General features: G+C 48.7%; 1 protein-coding gene across 3 annotated transcripts in view; it reads left to right on the top strand.

Moving 5' to 3' along the window:
- The window catches only part of KBTBD12 (kelch repeat and BTB domain containing 12), a 51,711-nt gene that overhangs the window by 14,263 nt on the left and 16,052 nt on the right, over window positions 1-21,396 (top strand). For all 3 annotated transcript variants that reach the window (XM_070360224.1, XM_070360222.1, XM_070360223.1), the window contains exons 3-4: window positions 2,291-2,561; window positions 5,409-5,559. In XM_070360224.1, the coding sequence (XP_070216325.1) occupies window positions 2,291-2,561; window positions 5,409-5,559 (422 nt within the window). The remainder of the gene's footprint in view (window positions 1-2,290; window positions 2,562-5,408; window positions 5,560-21,396) is intronic.

The following is a 21,396-nucleotide window of genomic DNA, read 5'->3' as shown; positions in this document are numbered from 1 at the left end:
AACCGTCTCAACCTACATCATCCCCTTCTCCTTTGCCTTTAACCTTTCCCAGCATCAGGGTCTTTTCCAGTGGGTCAGTTCTTTGCATCAGGTGGCCAAAGTACTGGAGCTTCAGCATCAGTCCTTCCAATGAATATTCAGGACTGATTTCCTTTAGGATGGACTGGTTAAATCGCCTTGCAGTCCAAGGGACTCTCAAGAGTCTTCTCCACACCACAGTTCAAAAGCATCAGTTCTTTGGTGCTCAGCCTTCTTTATAGTCCAACTCTCACATCCATACATGACCACTGGAAAAACCATAGCCTTGACTATATGGATGTTTGTTGGCAAAGTAACTGTCTCTGCCTTTTAATACACTGTCTATGTTGATCATAGCTTTTCTTCTAAGGAGCAAGTGTCTTTTAATTTCATGGCTGCAGTCACTGTTCACAGTGATTTTGAGGCCAAGAAAATAAAGTCTGTCACTGTTTCCATTGTTTCCCCACCTATTTCCCATGAAGTGATAGGACCGGATGCCTTGATCTTTGTTTTTTGAATGTTGAGCTTTAAGCCAACTTTTTCACTCTCCTCTTTCACTTTCATCAAGAGGCTGTTTAGTTCCTCTTCACTTTCTGCCATAAGGGTGGTGTCATCTGCATATCTGAGGTGATTGATATTTCTCCCGGCAATCTTGATTCCAGCTTGTGCTTCTTCCAGCCCAGCATTTCTCATGATGTACTCTGCATAGAAGTTAGATAAGCAGGGAGACGATATACAGCCTTGACGTACTTCTTTCCCTATTTGGAACCAGTCTGTTGTTCCATGTCCAGTTCTAACTGTTGCTTCCTGACCTGCATGCAGGTTTCTCAGGAGGCAGGTCAGGTGGTCTGGTGTTCCCATCTCACCAAGGGAACATTTCATGCAAAGATAGGCACAACAAAGGGCAGAAACGGTGTGGGCCTCGCAGAGGCTTGTGATGCGCGTGAGCGTGTCTGCATCTCTGCTGTGTCGCGCCCTCGTCCTGAGTGTTCGTCTTAAGACGCTCTTCAGTTCGCCTCCACTCTGTAGTTCACAGACCTCCACGCAGACACCCTTCTTCTCGACTTAAGAGAGGGAGTGGATTATTCGCACTGTGGTCGGTTGTTTCTGTTTTAAAAGTACACCTCCCATCTCTTTCGTCTCTCACGCTTTGGTAGACAAGCAGCTGAGGACAGTCGTCTCCCGACCGACAGCCTCTGCAAGGACGGCGCGTGCTTCCCCGCTGCCGTTGCCCTCTTTGGGACACGTCCGAAACAGTGAGCTCTACGGCTTCATCCGGGCGTTTCAGCTCCTCAAAATGCTTAATCAATTACCAAGTCGCCCGGCAAACATGTACTTCCCAACCTTCAAGGCATATATTTTTGTTCTTGGCCTCTTAAACCGTGTCTCAGAAAAACGAAAACTCAGCTTTTGAAGATTTTTTTTTAATGTGGACTGTTCTTAAGGTCTTTATTGAGTTTGGTATGATGTTGCTTCTGTTTTCTGTTTTGGTTTAAGGCGTGTGGGGTCTTAGCTCCCCCACCAGGGATGGAACCCCCACTCCCCGCGTTGGAAGGTGAAACCCTAACCACTGGGCCACCAGGGCGGTCCCCCAGACTCCAAAACCCATTTTCCATCCTATTGACACGTTCACCATCTGTTTCCAGAGCCCCCGCCTGTAGACACGCGATCCTCCCTTCTCTGAAATCCCCTACAGTTCAAAGCAGTGGTGAAAATATTGTCTGTGATGCTAGGAACTCTGGTTTCCTGCCTAAAATCACTGAGAAGACAGCTGTCCTGAGGGTTGATAAATGTCGGCATTCAGTTTGTGACCAGCCAGACAAACCTGAAGGGAAAGAGCAGTCTTTGGGTTGAAAAGAACAATCTTCCAACTTCCCTGCCCAACCTGAAGTTAAACGTCCTCCTGGGGAAGAATGTACGAGTTGGTCTAGAACAGCTGGGGGAGATGCCTGTAACAGGTTCAGTTGTCAAATGTTTGATGCGCAGTGAGTACGCTATCCGCAGAAGCTGTTCTCAGTGCAGAACACACGTAAGTTTTTCACCTGTTTCCAAACAGAACCTTTGTTTTTCTTATTTCCCATATTTTTCCTGGGGTTTTCCAGGCACGACTTAGCGATCAAACGCCAGCACGTATCACTGTCTTATATTGATGTTTCTTTCTCTCCAATTAGAAGAACCAAATCATGTTGTTTTCGGAGAAGAAACTTGTGTTTCTTTGGCAGCTCGTTTTTACGTTGAATCTAATCCCGGTTCTCTCTCTGCTAATTCACAGGTACCACGACAGAGGAAACCAGTTTTGGGAGAAGTTATGCACGGCAGAATTTCGAGAGCTCTATGCCCTGGGCGCCGTCCATAACGACCTCTATGTGATAGGAGGGCAGATGAAAGTTAAAAACCAGTATCTTATCACAAACTGTGTTGACAAGTACTCTGTGGAACGGGACACCTGGAAAAGGGTGTCTCCACTTCCTCTGCAGCTGGCATGCCATGCGGTTGCCACAGTGAACAATAAACTCTACGTGATTGGAGGCTGGACCCCTCAGGTTAAGAGAGCTCCCGTGTGCCCACGTGGCATGGCTGCGCTGAGCTTGGCCGCTCTGTTGAAAAACGTTGCAGTCGTTGAGTACTAAAAGAGGGTGGCTCGCGTTTCTGGTAACACGCTCTTTATGTTGTAGAATATTAAACAGAAGATTGTACAGTGTGACCGCGGCTCTGTCGTTGTTTAGTCACTGAGTCGTGTCCGACTCTTTGTGACCCCGTGGACCGTAGCCCACCAGGCTCCTCTGTCCATGGGATTTCCCAGGTGAGAACGCTGGAGTGGGTTGCCATTCCCTCCTCCAGGGGGGTCTTCCTGGATCAGGATTCAAATCACATCTCCTGCATTAGCAGGCGGGTTCTTTACCACTGAGCTGCCTGGGAAGCCTGATAAAGCAGTTTAGGGGAATGAATTTTATTTTTTTAGGGGAATGAATTTTAAAGTGCGTTATTCTACACCTGACTTCACTCAGTATTTGTGCTGCGTCCCTCAAAACCCACCCATTCTCGTGGACGATGAACGAGGCCTGTGCTGAGGGCTTATGTGTGGGAAACATCTCAGCTCGAGGCAGAGAAGTGGACCCCCAGCCCGGTTCTGTCTGCGCTGCAGCTGTGTGACCGGGGGCGCGTAACTCTTTGGTCCTTTTTCATATAAAGCTTCTCACTCTAAGCAGGAAATTGAAATACTTATCTGCGATGTCACAGCCATTTTCACAAGAGGGCACAGTGATTTTAAGCCCCTCTGTCTCTGCTGGGCGTCAGCAGAGGGAGAGACAGAGGCCAGACTGGAGTTCGGCGAGGCAGGGCTGCAGGATGGAGGAGCCCGGGGGCTGGGACCAGAGTGGCCGCTTCTCTGTGCTTTGGTGGCCCTGCCAGCGCTTGGGGCTGTCACAGAAGCCTCACCCAGCTGCCTTCTGCCCCGGCCATCCAGCGTTCGTAAAAAGATTAACCTCACTGCTCACTGCCTGTCCCCACGGCGTTGTCGTTTAGTCGCTGAGTCGTGTCTGAGTCTTTGCGACCCCAAGGGCTGCAGCACGCTAGGCTTCCCTGTCCTACACCGTCTCCCAGAGCTTGCTCAAACTCGTGTCCATTGAGTCGGTGACGCCACCCAACCATCTCATCCTCTGCCTCCTTCTTCTCCTCCTGCCCTCAGTCTTTCCCAGCATCAGGGTCTTTTCCAATGAGTTAGCTCTTTGCATCAAGTGGCCAAAGGACTGGAGCTTCACACGACATAGACTAGTTTTATTTTTGCCTGTATGAGTCCTCCTTTCTCTGGATTTGCTTCATGACACCTCAGTTGTCTGATGCGTCTCTTTGCTCGTTTCATGAGCTTCCATTCTGCCTTGTAGGATGTATCACACTTGTTCTTAAAATTTTAAACCACATTTAATACATGTTGTAAATTCATGCTACGCATTGAAAATTAACTTAGATTTAATCACAGCTAGTAGCTGAAACCTGACAGAGTATTTGTAATTAAGCTTTTTCAGAGCTATTCATTACGTAGTTAATTTTGCATGAACATGCTCCAAAGAAAAGCTTTCCTTCGATTTTTTAACACTAAAGTAGAGATTAAATACTTAAATTATAAGGAAAATTAGAACAATAAAGTCAGTATTTCCTAATTTATAATGTCTTTGAACATATGACTATTTCCTGGATAATGAAAGCCTTTGCTAATCTGTACAGAATACAATACATTAAATTGCAAGACAGCCTGGGGCTGTGATGGCAGTATAGTGATTATTACCCTGAGCAAAAGCTAATTGCGTGACTTTCATAAGCAAGGAAATTATTTCTGTGTTGGACACCTGCACGGAAACAAAAGCAAAAGCTGCTCCGTCATCTCTAGCTTTGGGCGCCTTAGGGGCTCCTAACGGGCTGCAGACGGAAATATCACTTTACCTGAGGTTTGTCACCGTGTTGCTGGGAATTTAGGAGTAGGGAAAGCCACGCACATCTACGTGTATTTAGCTTCTAATGCTTCTACTCATTATATATATACACACACATTTATTATATATATTTTATATACATTTATTATATACATATATAATAAATGGGGCCTCCCTGGTGGCTCAGTGGTAAAGAACCCACCTGCCAATGCAGGGCACATGGGTTTGATCCCTGATCCAGGAAGATCCCCCGGAGAAGGAAATGGCAACCCATTGCAGTATTCTTGCTGGAAAATCCCATGGGCAGAGGAGCCTGGTGGGCTACAGTCCATGGGATCGCAAAGCACTGGACATGACTCAGCGACTGAACAACAAATATAAAATAAATACATAAAAATAACTGCAAATAATTTCTATTAATCCATGTATCTTTAAAATTAAATTCAAACCACTCCTATACTATGGTATAAAAATACTCTCATTACTAAAACACTCAATTGTTTTTTTAGCTTTGCTCTATTTCGATTATAAAAATGTTCTAAAGAAAAACGCTTTATAAATTATTAAAGTTAGTTTCTCACAAGTATTATTTAACCAACCACTATAAAGCTTGGTAAAATAAAATTACACTTTAAATAGTGTTCAATAAACCTTGGCTTGATTTTTTAAGGCTTTGCAATGCTTCATTTTTAAAAAAACGCTATACTGTCTCCCTGCTGAAATCACAGGTTCTTTGCTAAAACCAACACCTTAGCCCCATTAGCACAGAATATAAATCCTTCCGCTATTGACACGGTACTTATAATCCCAAGCCTTGGGATTTGGTGTGTCTGTGAATAGAAGTCACTGTAGTTAACCTCTACTTATCTTGTTGGCTGTCTGCTTTGATTAATTGCACTCATGTGCTCACAACGATCTCTAAATGGGCTGTTATTATATTGGCTGTCATATTTCATATAGATGGATCTTCCTGACGAAGAACCTGATCGATTGAGCAACAAGCTGTTGAGATACGACCCCAGCCAAGACCAATGGACGGAGCGGGCGCCCATGAAGTACTCGAAGTACCGGTTCAGCACAGCCGTGGTCAACAGTGAGATTTATGTTCTGGGTGAGGAGAAGCTAAATACCTCCTTTTATTTTTCTCCCCAGTTTGCCTCCATGACAATGAAATGTTCTTTCTTCTCGCATCCCAGTTCAGCCACACACAGCACTAGCCTCCAATTTTCTTTTATTTTCTAGAGCACAGTCAGATAAGATTACAGGAAAGTCCACTGACGTGTTGAAAGCAAGGTTACTTTTATCAAATTTTTCCGTCGTCTGGAATCCAGTAGTGATACCTCATTATATGCCCACCAGGTAAAATGCTGGGAAAAGGCAAGAAGCCTTTGGCCACCTTACGTGGATCAAAACACAGGCTTTAACAACCACCTGGTTCTCGGCACTAATTAAAGAAACAGGTAGAGGGTTAAAAAAATGCCACAGGTTATGCCAGCCCTCTTCACTTTGCCTCACTCACCAGAATTCCACTAAGGTTCATCAAATGATGTCTTCTCTGAATGCATTTGTTTTATCTCTGAAATGAGTGTGTGTGGTCTTGCGCTGGCCAATAGGGGTTGGTGAGAGGCTGGTTCCTTCCCACTGAGGTGGGTCCGAGTGACTCCAGAGCATCCTTGGTGCCTCCCCATCCTTCCCAGCCCTCGTCTAAGCTGCTTCCCTCCTCCTAACATCATGCCAGCCTGCCTTCCCATGAGCATGGGCAGACGGGCTGAGACAGGCTGAGTGCGCTGGTGAAATGATGCCGAGTCTTTATTTCAACCCCTTCTGCAGTGCTGGCCAACTGGCAAAAATAATGGGTAACAGAGAAATGGCAAAAAAAAAGAAAGAAATATGGGCTGAAAGCAGACCAAGGCTTTGAGTAGTTTCTTTTTTTTTAATCTAAATGGGAGCCATTATCTCTTGGCTGCGAGCACAGCATGAAGGAAAATAATTAAAGCACTGCAACGTTAATAGTTGTGTGATTTTAAGCACAAGAACATTATGTCACATGCTTTACGACTGCCTCAGTTAGGAGACTCACTTGAGATCATAATTAAGTTTTTCCTCTGGGTATACATTTGTTGCTTTTGTTCTAACCACATGCAGTGCCATCACCCAGTAGAGATAACATCAATGCTAGGACCAGTCTCCTGGGATTGATGTCTATGGAACTCAAGGAGCACAGGGCCGATCTACTGATTATATTGCAGCTGGAGGCAGTCGAAAGTGGGAGAGAAGTGATTGTCGATGGAAGCGCAATGAGATCCCCAGCCCCTCCCCAGCGTGAAAACACGACTAAGCTAAATGTGAAGTAAAACCAACAGGGTCGTTTTTGTAAATTGTATGGAAAGGACCAGATGGTCAATACAGAAATCAGGTTGATTATATTCTTCGCAGCTAAAGAATATATACAGTCAGCAAAAACAAGACCTGGAGCTGACTGTGGCTCAGATCATGAACTCCTTATTGCAAAATTCAGACTTAAACTGAAGAAAGTAGGGAAAACCACTAGGCAATTCAAGTAGGACCTAAATCACATCCCTTACGATTATACAGTGAAAGTGATTAATAGATTCTAGGGATTAGATCTGATAGACAGAGGGCCTGAAGAACTATGGACAGAGGCTCCTAACACTGTACAGGAGGCGGTGACCAAAACTATCCCAAAGAAAAAGAAATGCAAGAAGGCAAAATGAATCTGAAGAGTTTTTACAAACAGCTGAGGAAAGAAGAGAAGCAAAAGGCAGAGGAGAAAGGGAAAGATACACCCAACTGACTGCAGAGTTCCAGAGAAGAGCAAGGAGGGATAAGAAAGCCTTCCTCAGTGATCAGTGCAAAGAAATAGAGGAAAAGAATAGAATGGGAAAGACTAGAGATCTCTTCAAGAAAAGCGGAAATGCCAAGAGAACATTCCACGCAAAGATGGGCACAAGAAATGACAGAAATGGCAAGGACCTAAAGAAACAGATAAGATTAAGAAGAGATGACAAGAATACACAGAAGAACTGTACAAAAAAGGTCTTAATGACCTGAATAACCACGATGGTGTGATCACTCACCTAGAGCCAGACATCCTGGAATGTGAAATCAAGTGGGCCTTAGGAAGCATCATTACGAACAAAGCTAGTGGAGGTGATGGGATTCCACCTGAGCTACTTCAAATCCTAAAAGAAGATGCTGTTAAAGCGCTGCACTCAATATGCCAGCAAATTTGGAAAACTCAGCAGTGGCCACAGGACTGGAAAAGGGCAGTTTTCATTCCAAACCCAAAGAAAGGCAATGCTAAAGAATGTTCAAACTACCGCACAATTGCGCTCATTTCACATGCTAGCAAGGAAATCCTTAACATCCTTCAAACTAGGCTTCAACAGTACACGAAGCAAGAACTTTCACATGTACAAACTGGATTTTGAAAAGGCAGAGGAACCAGAGATCAAATTGCCAACATCCATTGGATCATAGGAAAAGCAAGGGAATTCCAGAAAAACATCTACTTCTGCTTCGTTGACTGTGCTAAAGCTTTTGACCATGTGGATCACAACAAACTGTGGAAAACTCTTAAAGAGATGGAAATACCAGACCTCTTTACCTGCCTCCTGAGAAACCTGTATGCAACAGTTAGAAAAAAAAGCGACAGTTAGAACCAGATGTGGAACAACAGACTCGTTCAAAATTGGGAAAGGAGTACGTCTTCTGTATATTGTCACCCTGCTTATTTAACTTCTGTGCAGAGTACATCATGTGAAATGCCAGGCCAGATGAATCACAAGCTGGAATCAAGATTGCTGGGAGAAATATCAACAATCTCAGATATGCAGATACCACTCTAATGGCAGAAAGAGAAGAGGAACTAAAGAGCCTTTTGATGAAGGTGAAAGAAGAGAGTGAAAAAGCTGGCTTAAAACTCAACATTTAAAAAACTTAAGATCATGGCATCCAGTCCCATCCGTTCAGTTCAGTTCAGTCGCTCAGTCGTGTCCGACTCTTTGCGACCCCATGAGTTGCAGCACGCCAGGCCTCCCTGTCCATCACCAACTCCCGGAGTTCACCCAGACTCACGTCCATCGAGTCAGTGATGCCATCCAGCCATCTCATCCTCTGTCGTCCCCTTCTCCTCCAGCCCTCAATCCCTCCCAGCATCAGAGTCTTTTCCAGTGAGTCAACTCTTCACATGAGGTGGCCAGAGTACTGGAGTTTCAGCTTTAGCATCAGTCCTTCCAAAGAAATCCCAGGGCTGATCTCCTTCAGAATGGACTGGTTGGATCTCCTTGCAGTCCCATCACTTCATAGCAAATAGATGAGGGAAAAAACAGAAACAGTGACAGACTTTATTTTCTGGCCTCCAAAATCACTGCAGATGGTGACTGCAGCCATGAAATTAAAAGACGTTTGCTCCTTGGAAGAAAAGCTATGACAAACCTAGATAGCGTATAACAAAGCGGAGATATCACCTTGCCAACAAAGGTCCATCTAGTCAAAGCTATGGTTTTTCCAGTAATCATGTATGGACCTGAGAGTTGAACCATAAAGAAGGCTGAGCGCCAAAGAATTGTTGCTTTCGAACTGTGGTGCTGAAGAAGACTCTTGAGACTCCCTTGGACAACAAGGAGATCCAATCAGTCAATCCTAAAGGAAATCAACCCTGAATATCCAGTGGAAGGATGGATGCTGAAGTTCCAATTCTTTGGCCACCTGATGCGAAGAACTGACTCATTGGAAAAGACCCTGATGCTGGGAAAGATTGAAGGCGGGAGGAGAAGGGGACGACAGAGGATGAGATGGTTGGATGGCATCACCAACTCAATGGACATGAGTTTGAGCAAGCTCCAGGAGATAGTGAAGGACAGGGAAGCCTGATGTGCAGTAGTCCATGGTGTCTCAAAGAGTCAGACATGACTTAGCAACTGAACACACACTTCTTAGTTCAAGGATTGTCCGTGGACCAGACGCTTCTGGGGGTCATCTGGAGAACCTCGGTTTAAGATCCCTAATGGGTGTGTGTCCAGTTCTGTTTACTTTCTGAAATTCTTTGAAAATGTTCATCCCATGTTAGATCTAAGTCAGCAATCTTCCATTCCAGTGCATTTTTTCTGAGACTCGTTTTTCAGATTAGAGTCCATTTACAAAAAGAATTGTTGTTTGTTGTTCAGTCGCTAAGTCGTGTCTGACTCTTTGCAGTTCCATGGACTGTAGTCCGCCAGGCTCCTCTGTCCATGGTATTTTCCCAGCAAGAATATTGGAGTGGGTTGCCATTTCCTTCTCCAGGGGATCTTCCTGACCCAAGGATCGAACCCAGGTCTCTTGTGTTGGCAGGCAGATTCTTTGCCGCCGAGCCACCAGGGTGTGGTACAAAAAAAGACAAGGTTTTCTGTGCCGTAACTCCTGGGTGCACCCAGGAAAGCGCAAAGCTCCCTCGAGTCTGTGTTTAAAGTCTCCTGCTGGCTCACCTCAATGGGCGTTTGCATTTTGAATCTTTGTGTTATTGTTACTTGTCCAGCAGCACGTAGATGATCACATGGACAAGGCCTTTGTCTGCAAAAGGTTCATCGTCTTACTTACAGGAACACTGCCTTTAAGTGGGTGGACTGTCCAGCTTTGCAGTCTGAGTTCGCGGTAGTGCAGAAACTTTTCCTGGCGTTGGAAATTGAGAGTCTGTATAGCTACATTTTCCAGATAATTGACGCCAGCATCTGGACCATTTTGCTTCTTTGGCCGTGTTGGGTCTTAGCTTCGTCGTTTGGGATCTTTCGTTGAGGTGCGCGGGCTCTCTAGTTGTGGCAGTGGGGCTCAGTACTTACAACGCGTGGGCTTAGCTGTCCCACGACAGGCGGGATCCTAGTTCCCCGACCAGGGATGGAACCTGCATTCCCCTGCAATGCACGGTGGATTCTGTTTTTCAGCGTTTTCGAGATTATTTTCTTTCATGTGTGTTTCCGTGGTATTTATGTAAGTTTTCCATTTCATTTTTCAGATGATACTTATGCAAAACTTGGTAAGATTCTCTGAGAAATCTTGGTTCCTTTCTTTTTAAAAAATTAATCAACTTTAATGGAGGGTGATTACTTTACAATACTGTGGTGGGTTTTGCCACACGGGAGCACGTGCGGCCACTGGAGCGCCAGGGAAGTCCCCGTGCCAGCACCTTTAAGTGTCAAATTTTGGCCAACATTTTTAACTAGAAAAAAACAATGTTAAGTTATCACATTCTTCTCTATCTCGTGAGAAATCACTTGGAGGGAAAGTAATAGTTACCGAAGAATCACTGAACGCCAGGTGCTGTTCCCACGCACGGTCAGTTTCCACAACAGCCTGGAAGCGAAGGCCTCTGTCTCCTTTTATCACCCAGTGTGATTAAATCCGGGATTCAGACCCAAATCTGTCCCACTTCAAAGCTAAAGTAACTTTAAAAGTGACTCGGTCATCATGAGCACCAAAGTCGCACTCCCTGCGTGTGCGTGCCGTCCCCTGGGTTCGAAGGACGGCTTCTGCTGGCTGCCGCGTCTCGACGGCCCTTCCTTTGCCCTTCTCTGCCGTTACGCTTTCTTCACTTCCCACTGCTGTCGCGCCCCGTCCAGACGAGACTGTGCAGACGACCTACCTGCATTGCCCGTGTCCGCCATTGTGCAGACGCACAGACCGTACTGATACGTCCTCTGGGGCCAGTAGGCCAGGTGTCTTCAGCACAGACTCCAGGTTTTGCAGAGTCAAGTTTCGATGCCCATCACGGCCCCGCTGCTGCCTCTGTTCGGGGTTTGCACCCGTGTGCTGGGCGTGCAGTCTGGCCTCTGTCATGTGAGGGGGACCGTTACAGAGCTGGAGCCACAGGGACTGGGAAACCTCGGATCTAACTATCGCAGGGAGGGAGGTAGTCACAGGGGCAGTCTGGGCTGTGTGACAAACGGCTTCACCTTCACCGTGTTATGGCTTTATAAGTCTTCTGAGTTAATCCCATCTGTACAAAGACTCCCCAAGTGTCTTCTTGGCTGAAACAAAGTTCCTCCTGCAGACAGACCCTACCGTGTGAGTTACGAATACCCTGTGATTTCCCTGGTGGTCAGACGGTAAAGCGTCTGCCTGCAACGCAGGAGACCTGGGTTCCATCCCTGGGTCGGGAAGATCCCCTGGAGAAGGAAATGGCCACCCGCTCCAGCATTCTTGCCTGGAGAGTCCCACGGACAGAGGAGCCTGGTGGGCTGCAGTCCACGGGGTTGCAAAGAGTCGACCACAACTAAGCGACTTCATTTTATGATTTCCAGCAAGTGGGTTCACTTCTCTGAGTCTGTTTTCTTCGTTCATAAAACGAGGCACTTAAGAGAGATGAACGCTGTGCTGTGTGTTCAGGAGCCCAGGAAACAGTAGAGATGGTGATTATTACCTTGTGAAATAAGCTGGGGAGGGAGGGCTCCCTCTGCGGTCCGATGGTTAAGGCTTCTCACTTCCCATGCAGGGGGCGTGGGTTTGGTCCCGGCTCGAGGAACTAACATCCATGTGCCTCACAAAGCAACCAAAAACAAACACAACAAAACAGCAACAAAACAGGTGTGTGTGTCAGTGCGTTACTCGCTCAGTCGTGTCTGACTCTTGGCGACCCCGTGGACTGTAGCCCACCAGGCTCCTCGTCCGTGGGACTCTCCAGGCAAGAATGCTGGAGCGGGTGGCCATTTCCTTCTCCAGGGGATCTTCCCGACCCAGGGATGGAACCCAGGTCTCCTGCGTTGCAGGCGGATTCTTGACTCTCTGAGCCACCAATTAAAAACGTGTTTTTAAAAAAGTGGCAGGGGGTGCCCTTACACTGTAGTGTCCTAACATGGCCCCAGATTCTTTCCCATCCTCAGAAGCATGAGGTATTCCAGCTCCTGCCCCGGCAGGTCTCCGCGCTGGCCTCGCGGCCCGGAGGGGGCGTCCTGGTGCTGGAATTGCCCGTCCCCAGGCCTTTGGAGTCAAAGGACCCGTCTTTCTACTCTCCTCCCGCCCTCCCCTCGCGGACACGCGCAGTGGCCCGGTGTCCATTCACACAGCCTGCCCCTGCGTGGGGAATACTGACCAGGACGTATCCCTCCTGTAGGAGCTAAAGCTGCGCACGTCAGACTGCCGGGCGCTCTCTCTGGCTAATGCTGCCCCTGGAGGTTTGATTCGTGTTGTAAAGATTTAAGTTAAAATCTGCACTAAATGTTTATTGTGAAAATGCCCATATTGGAAAATCACATCATGACAGACACCATGAATAATTTGAATTTAGATGAAAATGACCCCAGAAGTTACGACAGACTAGAAAGAGTGCATTAGTAAGCTATTGGGAGGTTGTTCCTGGAGAACTATACGTTTCCTTCTTAACATACAGATACAGGCACTTCCCTGGTGGGCCAGTGGCTAAGACTCTGCACCTCCAATGCAGGGGGTCTGGGTTCGATCCCTGGTCAGGGAACTAGATCCCGTATGCTGCAACTAAGACCTGACATAACGAAATAAAAAATAAATGTTTAAAAATAAAATAACAATTCAGGAAAGCGTCTGTCTAGGTTGTTGCTAAAGTGACTCCACTGCTCATGCATTTACATGTGTATTTTAGTAGGGAAGTCTTCTGGTGGTGACTTTCTGGAGCACTTAAAGTAATTTAAATAGTCTCCAGGAAGCCTTATGAGTAAAGTGCATGCACACTCAGTCGTGTGCAACTCTTTGCGACCCCAAGGATGGTAGCCCTCCAGGCTCCTCTGTCCATGGGATTCTCCAGGCAAGAATATTGGAGTGGGTTGCCTTTTCCTCCTCCAGGGAATCTTCCCAACCCAGGGATCAAACCCGAATCTCCTGCATTGCAGGCAGATTCTTTACCACTGAGCCACTGATGCCCTTATTAAAAAGTCCAGGTATTTTAACTGAGCTGATTTCCACGCTGACTTTTTCCTGAGAGCTCCCTTGGGCAGCCGGTTCTCAGGAAGAGCAGGGAAGAGGGGCTGTGTCTTAACAGAACCCTGTCCATCACCAACTCCCGGAGCTCACTCAAACTCATGTCCATCGAGTCGGTGATGCCATCCAGCCATCTCATCCTCTGTCGTCCCCTTCTCCTCCTGCCTTCAATCTTTCCCAGCATCAGGGTCTTTTCCAATGAGTCAGTTCTTCGCATCAGGTGGCCAAAGGATTGGAGTTTCAGCTTCAGCATCAGTCCTTCCAACGAATATTCAGGACTGATCTCCTTTAGGATGGACTGGTTGGATCTCCTTGCAGTCCAAGGGACTCTCAAGAGTCTTCTCCAACACCACAGTTCAAAAGCATCAATTCTTTGGCGCTCAGCTTTCTTTATGGTCCAACTCTCACATCCATACATGAATACTGGGAAAACCACAGCTTTGACTAGACGGACCTTTGTCAGCAGAATAATATGCTCTCTGGGTTGGTCATGGCTTTCCTTCCAAGGAGCAAGCATCTTTTAATTTCATGGCTGCAGTCACCATCCACAGTGATTTTGGAGCCCAAGAAAATAAAATCTGTCACTGTCTCCACTTTTTACCCTTATGCTTCCATGCATCGATGGGACCGGATGCCATGATCTTGGCCCCCGACCAGGGATCACAGCTGCACCCCCTGCATTGGAAGGTGGCGTCTTAGCCCCGGGACTGCCGGAGCAGTCCTCTGTACACTCTTTGTGGTAAAGTTCTGAGAAAGAAAACCTTCTGGGCTCCACCTCATTAAACCCAACTCTGGATGCTCTGCTATAAAATACTGACAGAATGTGATACCAAGGGTTCTCTCTCTGAAAACAGTTTTTGTGAGACAGAATTCGGATTTCATAGTATCAGTTGCAGCTTTGGGCACAGTATGCTTCTTCTGCAATGGCAGTGCACTCATAAATATGCCTGGGGTTTTCCTCAAGTGTTTTTAAAAAGCCAAATTGGATGCAAGTTCCTTTAACTTGATGGGTCAGGCGAAGTCAAATATAGAAAGTGAGCCGGGAGAGCTATTTGTGGAAACGCTGAGACCTGTCCTGGGCCGGCCCCGGCAGCCACTCGGCCACATCCCTGTCCGCCACACCGCAGGCCCTGGGGGTCACCCCCGAATAAGCCTCCCTTCTGCGGCTGGCTTTCCTCTCTCCCCTCTGCTTTTAAGCCTCTGCGTCTAGACCAGTGCACCCTCAGGGTCTGGCAGGACGCCACCCCTCGAGGTGCTTTGTGTGAATCGGCGGTGCTGCTCTCAGCAGGACTCTGGCCAGGCTCCCTGGACACCCAGGGGCAGAGAGCTGACCCGCTCGTCTGGGTGTGTCTGTTCTGGCCGCCGGCCTGGCTGCCCCTCGTGACCGGCGCTCACAAACATCAGTTGATGGAACTGACCTTTCTCTCCTGCTCCTCCACCAGGGCAAAAAGCCTCAAACAGCGTCAGAGTTCCAGGCGTTGTAGGGAATTTTGCAAAGCACAGATTTTTCACTTTCCTGTCCAGGCAGCCAGCTAATATCAAGTCTCCCCACGGGGCCATGGGGTCGTTTTCACTGGGTGATGGCACCCCTCGATGGGGGTGGTTACGTGGAAGGTTCCAGTTGCTGCAATAAATGCGTGTCAGTGAGCAGTCCAGAGGTGAATTACGAGAGGACCAAGATTCATCATTGTTCTGATTTTGCCTGTTTATGTCTTTTGATAAAATTTGAAGCAGTATTTTTTTAATGTTTTGCAAAGTAAGCTTTAAAAAATTTTTTTTTTAATTTATTTTTACTTTTTTTTTGCTGCAGCAAGCGGCATGTGAAATCTTAGTTTCTGCACCAGGGTTTGAACCTGTGCCCCCTGCATTGGAGGCACAGAGTCTTAACCACTGGGCCACCAGGGAAGTCCCCTTGAAGCAGGTTTTAAAAAATATAAATATGTGTCACATCATCCAAGCTATTCATTAATGGCAGATTCCTGGCCCCGACCTGTGGCGAATTCTGGGCTGGCAGGTCTGAAGTGGGGCCTGGGGTCTGGTCTGTGGGAAACGCTGGGCGACTCTGGTATGAATGCCCGCAGAGATGCATGTGGCAAAGTTCAGATGCTGGGTGAGGAAGGGAAGAGGAGACACCGTGTTCAGGGAGGGTGTTTTCATATGCTCACCACACTGACTAAGCTCTGGTGCATGAGCCGCCCCGGCTGGTGTTTAGGAAAGACCAGAGGTGAAGGGACAGGGGACCCCCCTGCACAGCGCGTGTCCCAGGAACACAGGTCAGGCGCTGCTCGGAGCTCCCTGTGTCTGCACGTCCTCAGGGCGGGCTCTGGGTGTGCTCTGATCTCATCCTGAGAGTCTTCTGGGCCTAGAGATACGCTTCTTAGGCTCATGCTGGACAAGGAAAGAAGGTGCCTTTTCAACGGCCAAAGCAGTTCAGTGGGGAGTCCCAGTGCCCCCTTTATTCTGAGAGCAGACTTGAGTTTAGAGACGCAACAGCTGAAGTGGCTTTGAACCAGAGAGAATGGCTCGCCGTGTTTTTGCGGTCAGTACCCATGAGAGGTCTTTCCAGGGAACCCTGTGAAGGGCTTTCGCCTTGATTACCTGGCGCCCTCACTGGGGAGCCCAGAATCAAGGGCTCCCAGAGGCCAGAGTTTGCCTGGGATTCTCACTGGCGTGCTGCAGTCCACGGGGCTGCAGAGAGTCCACGGGGCCGCAGAGAGTCCACGTGACTGAGCGACTGAACTGAACTCACGTCACAACTCAGCTCTAGTCACTTTCATCACTGATCTCCTACAGACCCAGAGTCGGCAGTTCCACATTTCAGTGTGGCGGTTAGTGCGAACTTGCAGTCTGTTGGATCGATATATAATTGTAATGCTGTATTTCTTATTTGCCTTCAATTTCCCAAGACTGAGGTTTATGCACAAAAAAAAACCACAAACCACACACACAAAGGCTTAGACTTGCTCTCTAGCACCTCGGAGAGACAGGAAGTCAACGTCCAAAATATACGTACAGATTGCTTAAAGGTCACTGGAGGGGCTTCCCCGGTGGCCCAGAGGTGAAGAGTCTGCCTGCCCGTGCAGGAGACACAGCTCTGATCCCGGTCTGGGGAGACCCCACAGGCCTCGGAGCAACTGAGCCGGTGAGCCACAACTGCTGAAGCTCACACGCCCTGGAGCCCGCGCTCACCAACAAAAGACACCGCAGTGAGAAATCGCAACTAGAGAAAAGCTGCCCCGCAACCAAGACCAGCACAGCCAAAAATAAATACATGAAATTATATATACACATAAAACCAACCAGACGTGCACAGCGATTTTGACGCTGAAAGCAGAGAATGTCAGAAGCTGCTCCGGTGTGAAAGCCCGGGTGGACAGGGATGAGGCCGCTACCAAGAACAGATGAGAGACGTCTGGCGGACGCTGTCTGGGTCTCTGACTTGTTTGTGTTTGCAGAGTGAGCGTAAGGGTGCAGCCGAAACCCTGGGCAGTACACTTTCTATGCTTTGCTTTCATGAAAAGAGGTAAATTGCTCAAAGCCACACCAAAAGCAAGGATTCGTTCAGCAAAGCAAATCCAGGTCTGTTTTCACGCGGCCTGGTGTACAGAACCGTCTATGTCTGGGGCATGCTGTGGAAACAGAGTGTATAGTTACTTCTCAGTCCTCAAGAAAACCTTGACTCTGGTATCATCAGTTCACTAAGGCAGGGATAATGTAATATATGTTTTAAAACAGCATGAAGAGTTGAAATGGAAAATTTTTAATGCTTTAAAGAAGAAGATATCGATTTTAAAATCCTGTCGTTTTTGAGTACAATGCATTATCTTCAAGTAGTTTATCCTGATTCATGTGTGTGATAATTTTTTAGATACTCCCTTCCTTTCCCCTTTCTTGGGTAGATATAGGAATGAGCACAAATTATCACTTTCTATAAATGCTTTTATTTACACATGAGGTCAATATGCTGTATTTATTAAGACTTTTTTATTTTGCTGTTCTGTGTAGCTTGTGGGATCTTAGTTCAGTGACCAGGGATCAAACCTGGGCCCAGCTATGAAAGCGCTGGAGTGCTAACCACTGGGCCACCAGGGAAGCCCTGAGGTCTTTTCTCTACAGTAACTATTCACCACACACTATCAAGCCCCCTTTAGAAGAACCTCAGGGAACAGAATGATGCATACTCTGCCTTCACACTTTCCGTCTGTGCGTCTACGTTCGCAAGCTGAGGAGTACACCTGATTAAAGCACCTTTTCTCGGTCACAGACAGAGTTGTTGGTATAAACTCAGCCTGTGTCCTGCAGGGTACATCCAGCCCGAGTTAGGGAGGTCAGTGACTCTTCAGGCAGGCAGACCTGGGGGCAAAGGTGAGCCCACGACAGACACCGACAAGCTCCATATCTGCCCCGGGAGTCCTGTATCCTTACGCAGACCGTGTTTATAATCTGACAGGAAGTGAGTGTTCAGCTGTTTGGACTTAGGGCTTGACCAGTTCCAGAAAGCTAGTCGTCACTTTGTGTTTTGACAGAAGAGTAGAAGAAGAAAATGGTACCCGCGATGTGGGGAAGGGGCTGGACCACGCACGCGCTCAGTTAAGTTTTGTTTCCCGACTGTCTGCCCCAGTGAGGAGCGTGGGGTGCACGGGTGTGAACGAGACACCCTTCTGCTGTCCACCCTGCAGCTCAGAAAGACACACAGGACCAGCATCTTTATAGGAACCTTGATCTCTGTTCAGAGAGCAGCAGGCACCTGCAGGAGGGAATGGCCGCCTGCAGAGACACAATGCCTTTCTTCGGGGTGATGGCTGAGCTGAGCCTTGAAGTAGGGATTTGTCCTCCTGGGGAGGAGAGACCCGTCCAGGCAGAGACCAGCCTCCACAGAGGCCTAGAGGGGAACTACCTCACTGTTCGGGGCCCAGGCTGAGCCAGCCTGGAGCACAGGGTGCCGCAAACAGGGCGGCCAGGGAGACAGGCAGGGAGGGGAGGAGTGGGCAGAGGGATGGCTGAAAGCCAGGCACACCTCCGGGAGACGGACAGACCCGAGACGTCTGGGGGCTCCGGCCTGAGGGTGGCGAGGTGCCGGGAGGCCAGTTCCGAGGTTCTGACCTTGGCAGGCATTCCCTTCACCCCCCTGCGGGCTCAGCTCCTGGACCTGCTGGGACCTGCAGGACGAGCTGGGGAGGACGGTCAGGGCAGAAACGATGCAGAGATGGGTCAGTGTCTGGAAGAGCAGAGGGGCAAGGCACGCTGAGTCCCACAGACACCCAGGACTGGGCCGGAGGGAAGCCCAGCGGTTGTCCAGAATCAGCCACAGATAAGGCTGCAGCTTCTTTGGTGCCCGGGACTTGGAGCCAGAACTCCTGTCAACTGTCTGCATTCCCACTTGGTAACTGTCAGACACTTCACACACTCGAATTTCCCTCCAAAGTCAAGCAGAGTCGAGCACTAACCAGTGGAACTTGGTCTTTCAGCTCTTTTATTCGATTTTGCCCGATCATCTGTTTGGAAGAGCAAGCAGGCTGCTGATGGACGGGCAGGGTCAGAGGGTGAGCAGGGCGCCGCACAGAGAGCAACGCTGCCCGGGTGGTGAGCCGGACACTCCTGGGCGTGGCCGGGGAGTTTGTGCAGGCAGGTGGCCCTGCCTTTCACCGTGTGCTGAAGGGCTTTTTTTCTTTTCTGAAAATACCCATTAGAGCCCTGAGTTAACTAACAAGGGACAAGAAGTGAAGTTGTGTCTTCTGGGGTTCAGGCTTCACATCTGGAACTCCTAAATGAGAGCAGAAGAAAAGCAGAGCTCTTCCCTGGTGGCTCAGTGGCCACCAGGGAACGAATCTGTATGCCAATGCGGCACAGGGGACACGGGTTTGATTCCTGACCCGGGAAGATGCCAAAAACCACGGGGCAACTAAGCCAACGGGCCACAGCTATTGAAGCCCGCACGCCCTAGAGCCTGTGCCCTGCACCGAGAGATGCCACCACGATGAGAAGCCCATGGACACAACTAGAGAAAAACCCATGCACAGCAATGAAGACCCAGCACAGCCATACATAAATAAATATGAATAAAAAAAGAGAGCAGGCAGCCTGAGTGAGAATGACGCCGCCCGGGCATTATATTGTCAGGAAGAGACTGCACCCACATGTGAGTCAGAGCAGCCCCTCCCCCCCGACCCGAGGCGGCCTCACTCCCGGACGCACCCCCCAAAACAGGACCCTCCCGCCTGCCTCCTGTGGGGCACCTGACAGTTCCCACCCCCGAAACGCTCGACCTGATGCGCTGTCAGGGAACCCGTCTCCCTGCCCGGAGGCTCAGCTTATCGCTCAGCCCTTCAGCCTCTGATCACCTCCATCCAACCTCGAAGGAAGCGTTTAAGACATTCGCCCCTTCAGTCAGCAAGCCCTTAATTACAGACACGCAGATAATTAAGTTGAGAGCAAGCAAACCAAAGACCTCAGTGGCTCCCGTGAACACCGGCTTTCTAACACAGCGTCCTGGAACATGGAGGAGGGATGGTCATCCCCTTGGACCTGCTGCATGCCGGCCGCTTGCTGTCGCGGGTGTGTGGGAAGAAATCAAACTCCTGTCCTAGAGGTGATACTTGGGTTTGCAACACACTTCTGCTCCTCCTCACCACTCTCCTCCTTCATGTGTAAGTTAATCTTTGCAACGCTTTACGAAACTGAAATTATTATCCAAAACTTACAGATGAGACATTTGAGACTTAGAGAAATTATATTGCCCAAAGCTGTCCTGGTGGCTCAGACAGTAAACAATCTGTCTGCCATGGGGGTGACCTGGGTTCGGTTCCTGGGTGGGGAAGATGCCCTGGAAGAGGGCGTGGCAGCCCACTCCAGGATTCCTGCCTGGAGACTCCCATGGACAGAGCAGCCTGGCGGGCTACGGTCGCAAAGAGTCAGACACGACTGAGCAACCAACACCTCCACTTTCATCTTCTGTTTTCAAAAGCCCACAGGTTTTTTCCAAGGCCCATGGGAGCCGGCAGCAGTGAATATATTTATTAAAGCTTGCTAAGGGACTTCCCTGGAAGTCCAGGGGCTAAGGCTCCTAGCTCCCAATGCAGGAGACATGGGTTCAGTGCTTGATCAGGGAACATGGTCTCACATGCTGCAACTGAGACCTACAACAACCAAATAAATATTTCTTTTAAACGAAAAAAAAAAGAGCTTGTTGAGCCATGGAAGCAACTCTGGGAGCTTGTCAGAAGTGCTCCAGAATCACCCTTCCTTTGGGGTCCAGCCCAGAGCAGGGCAGAATAAGCTCCTGATGGCAGCCTGCGGGGGAGGGACACAGGAGCAACCCCCGCACTGCAGCCAAGGCCCGGTGGACAGCAGGTCCTAGCGGACGTCAGGGAAGGACCACGCCCTGCCGTCCCCAACACCTGGCCAAGACTCTGTGCGGGGACACATTTCATCTCCGAACAGGGAAAGACCATGATGACCAAACACACAAAGAGCAGATCTTCATCTTGGTAGAAATAAAAGAGGAGAGAGAGGCACCCTCTTCTGTAATCTACCCCCTCCCACCCCAAGAAAACTACGGTTTGTATTTTGCCCCGGAGGTCCACTGACGTAGGGCTTGTGAAGAGAACTTCCGTGCGCCTGTTTCTGAATACAGGCAAGTCGGGCTCTGGTGGCACAGAAGTGAGAGATCCGGGGCGGCTCATTGAAATTCTAAAGATGCTCTGATCCCATTGCAGGATCAAAAGCCTTCTCTCTTAGTGCCGGCGCTGACTTATTAATAAAGACATGCTTTCGTGGGATGGTTTATATAATCAGCCTCCACTTTCAGGTTAAGCTCAGTAAGTCGCTGGGACTAGAGGGCCACCGAGAATGTGCTTGGTGGTGGAATCACATCCAGGGGAGACGGGGTGCGTTCGGGGGCCGACGGTCATAAGCAAAGGCAAAGCCCGTGTCGCGCGAGTGGAGCCTGTGAGCTCTGCCAGCCAAGCAGCAGGCACAGCTACGTGAAGGGCTGAACGGCACCATT

The sequence above is a fragment of the Bos mutus genome, chromosome 22 (genome assembly GCF_027580195.1).
Source record: "Bos mutus isolate GX-2022 chromosome 22, NWIPB_WYAK_1.1, whole genome shotgun sequence".
Classification (NCBI taxonomy): domain Eukaryota; kingdom Metazoa; phylum Chordata; class Mammalia; order Artiodactyla; family Bovidae; genus Bos; species Bos mutus.
This window is presented reverse-complemented; position numbering and strand designations above follow the sequence as displayed.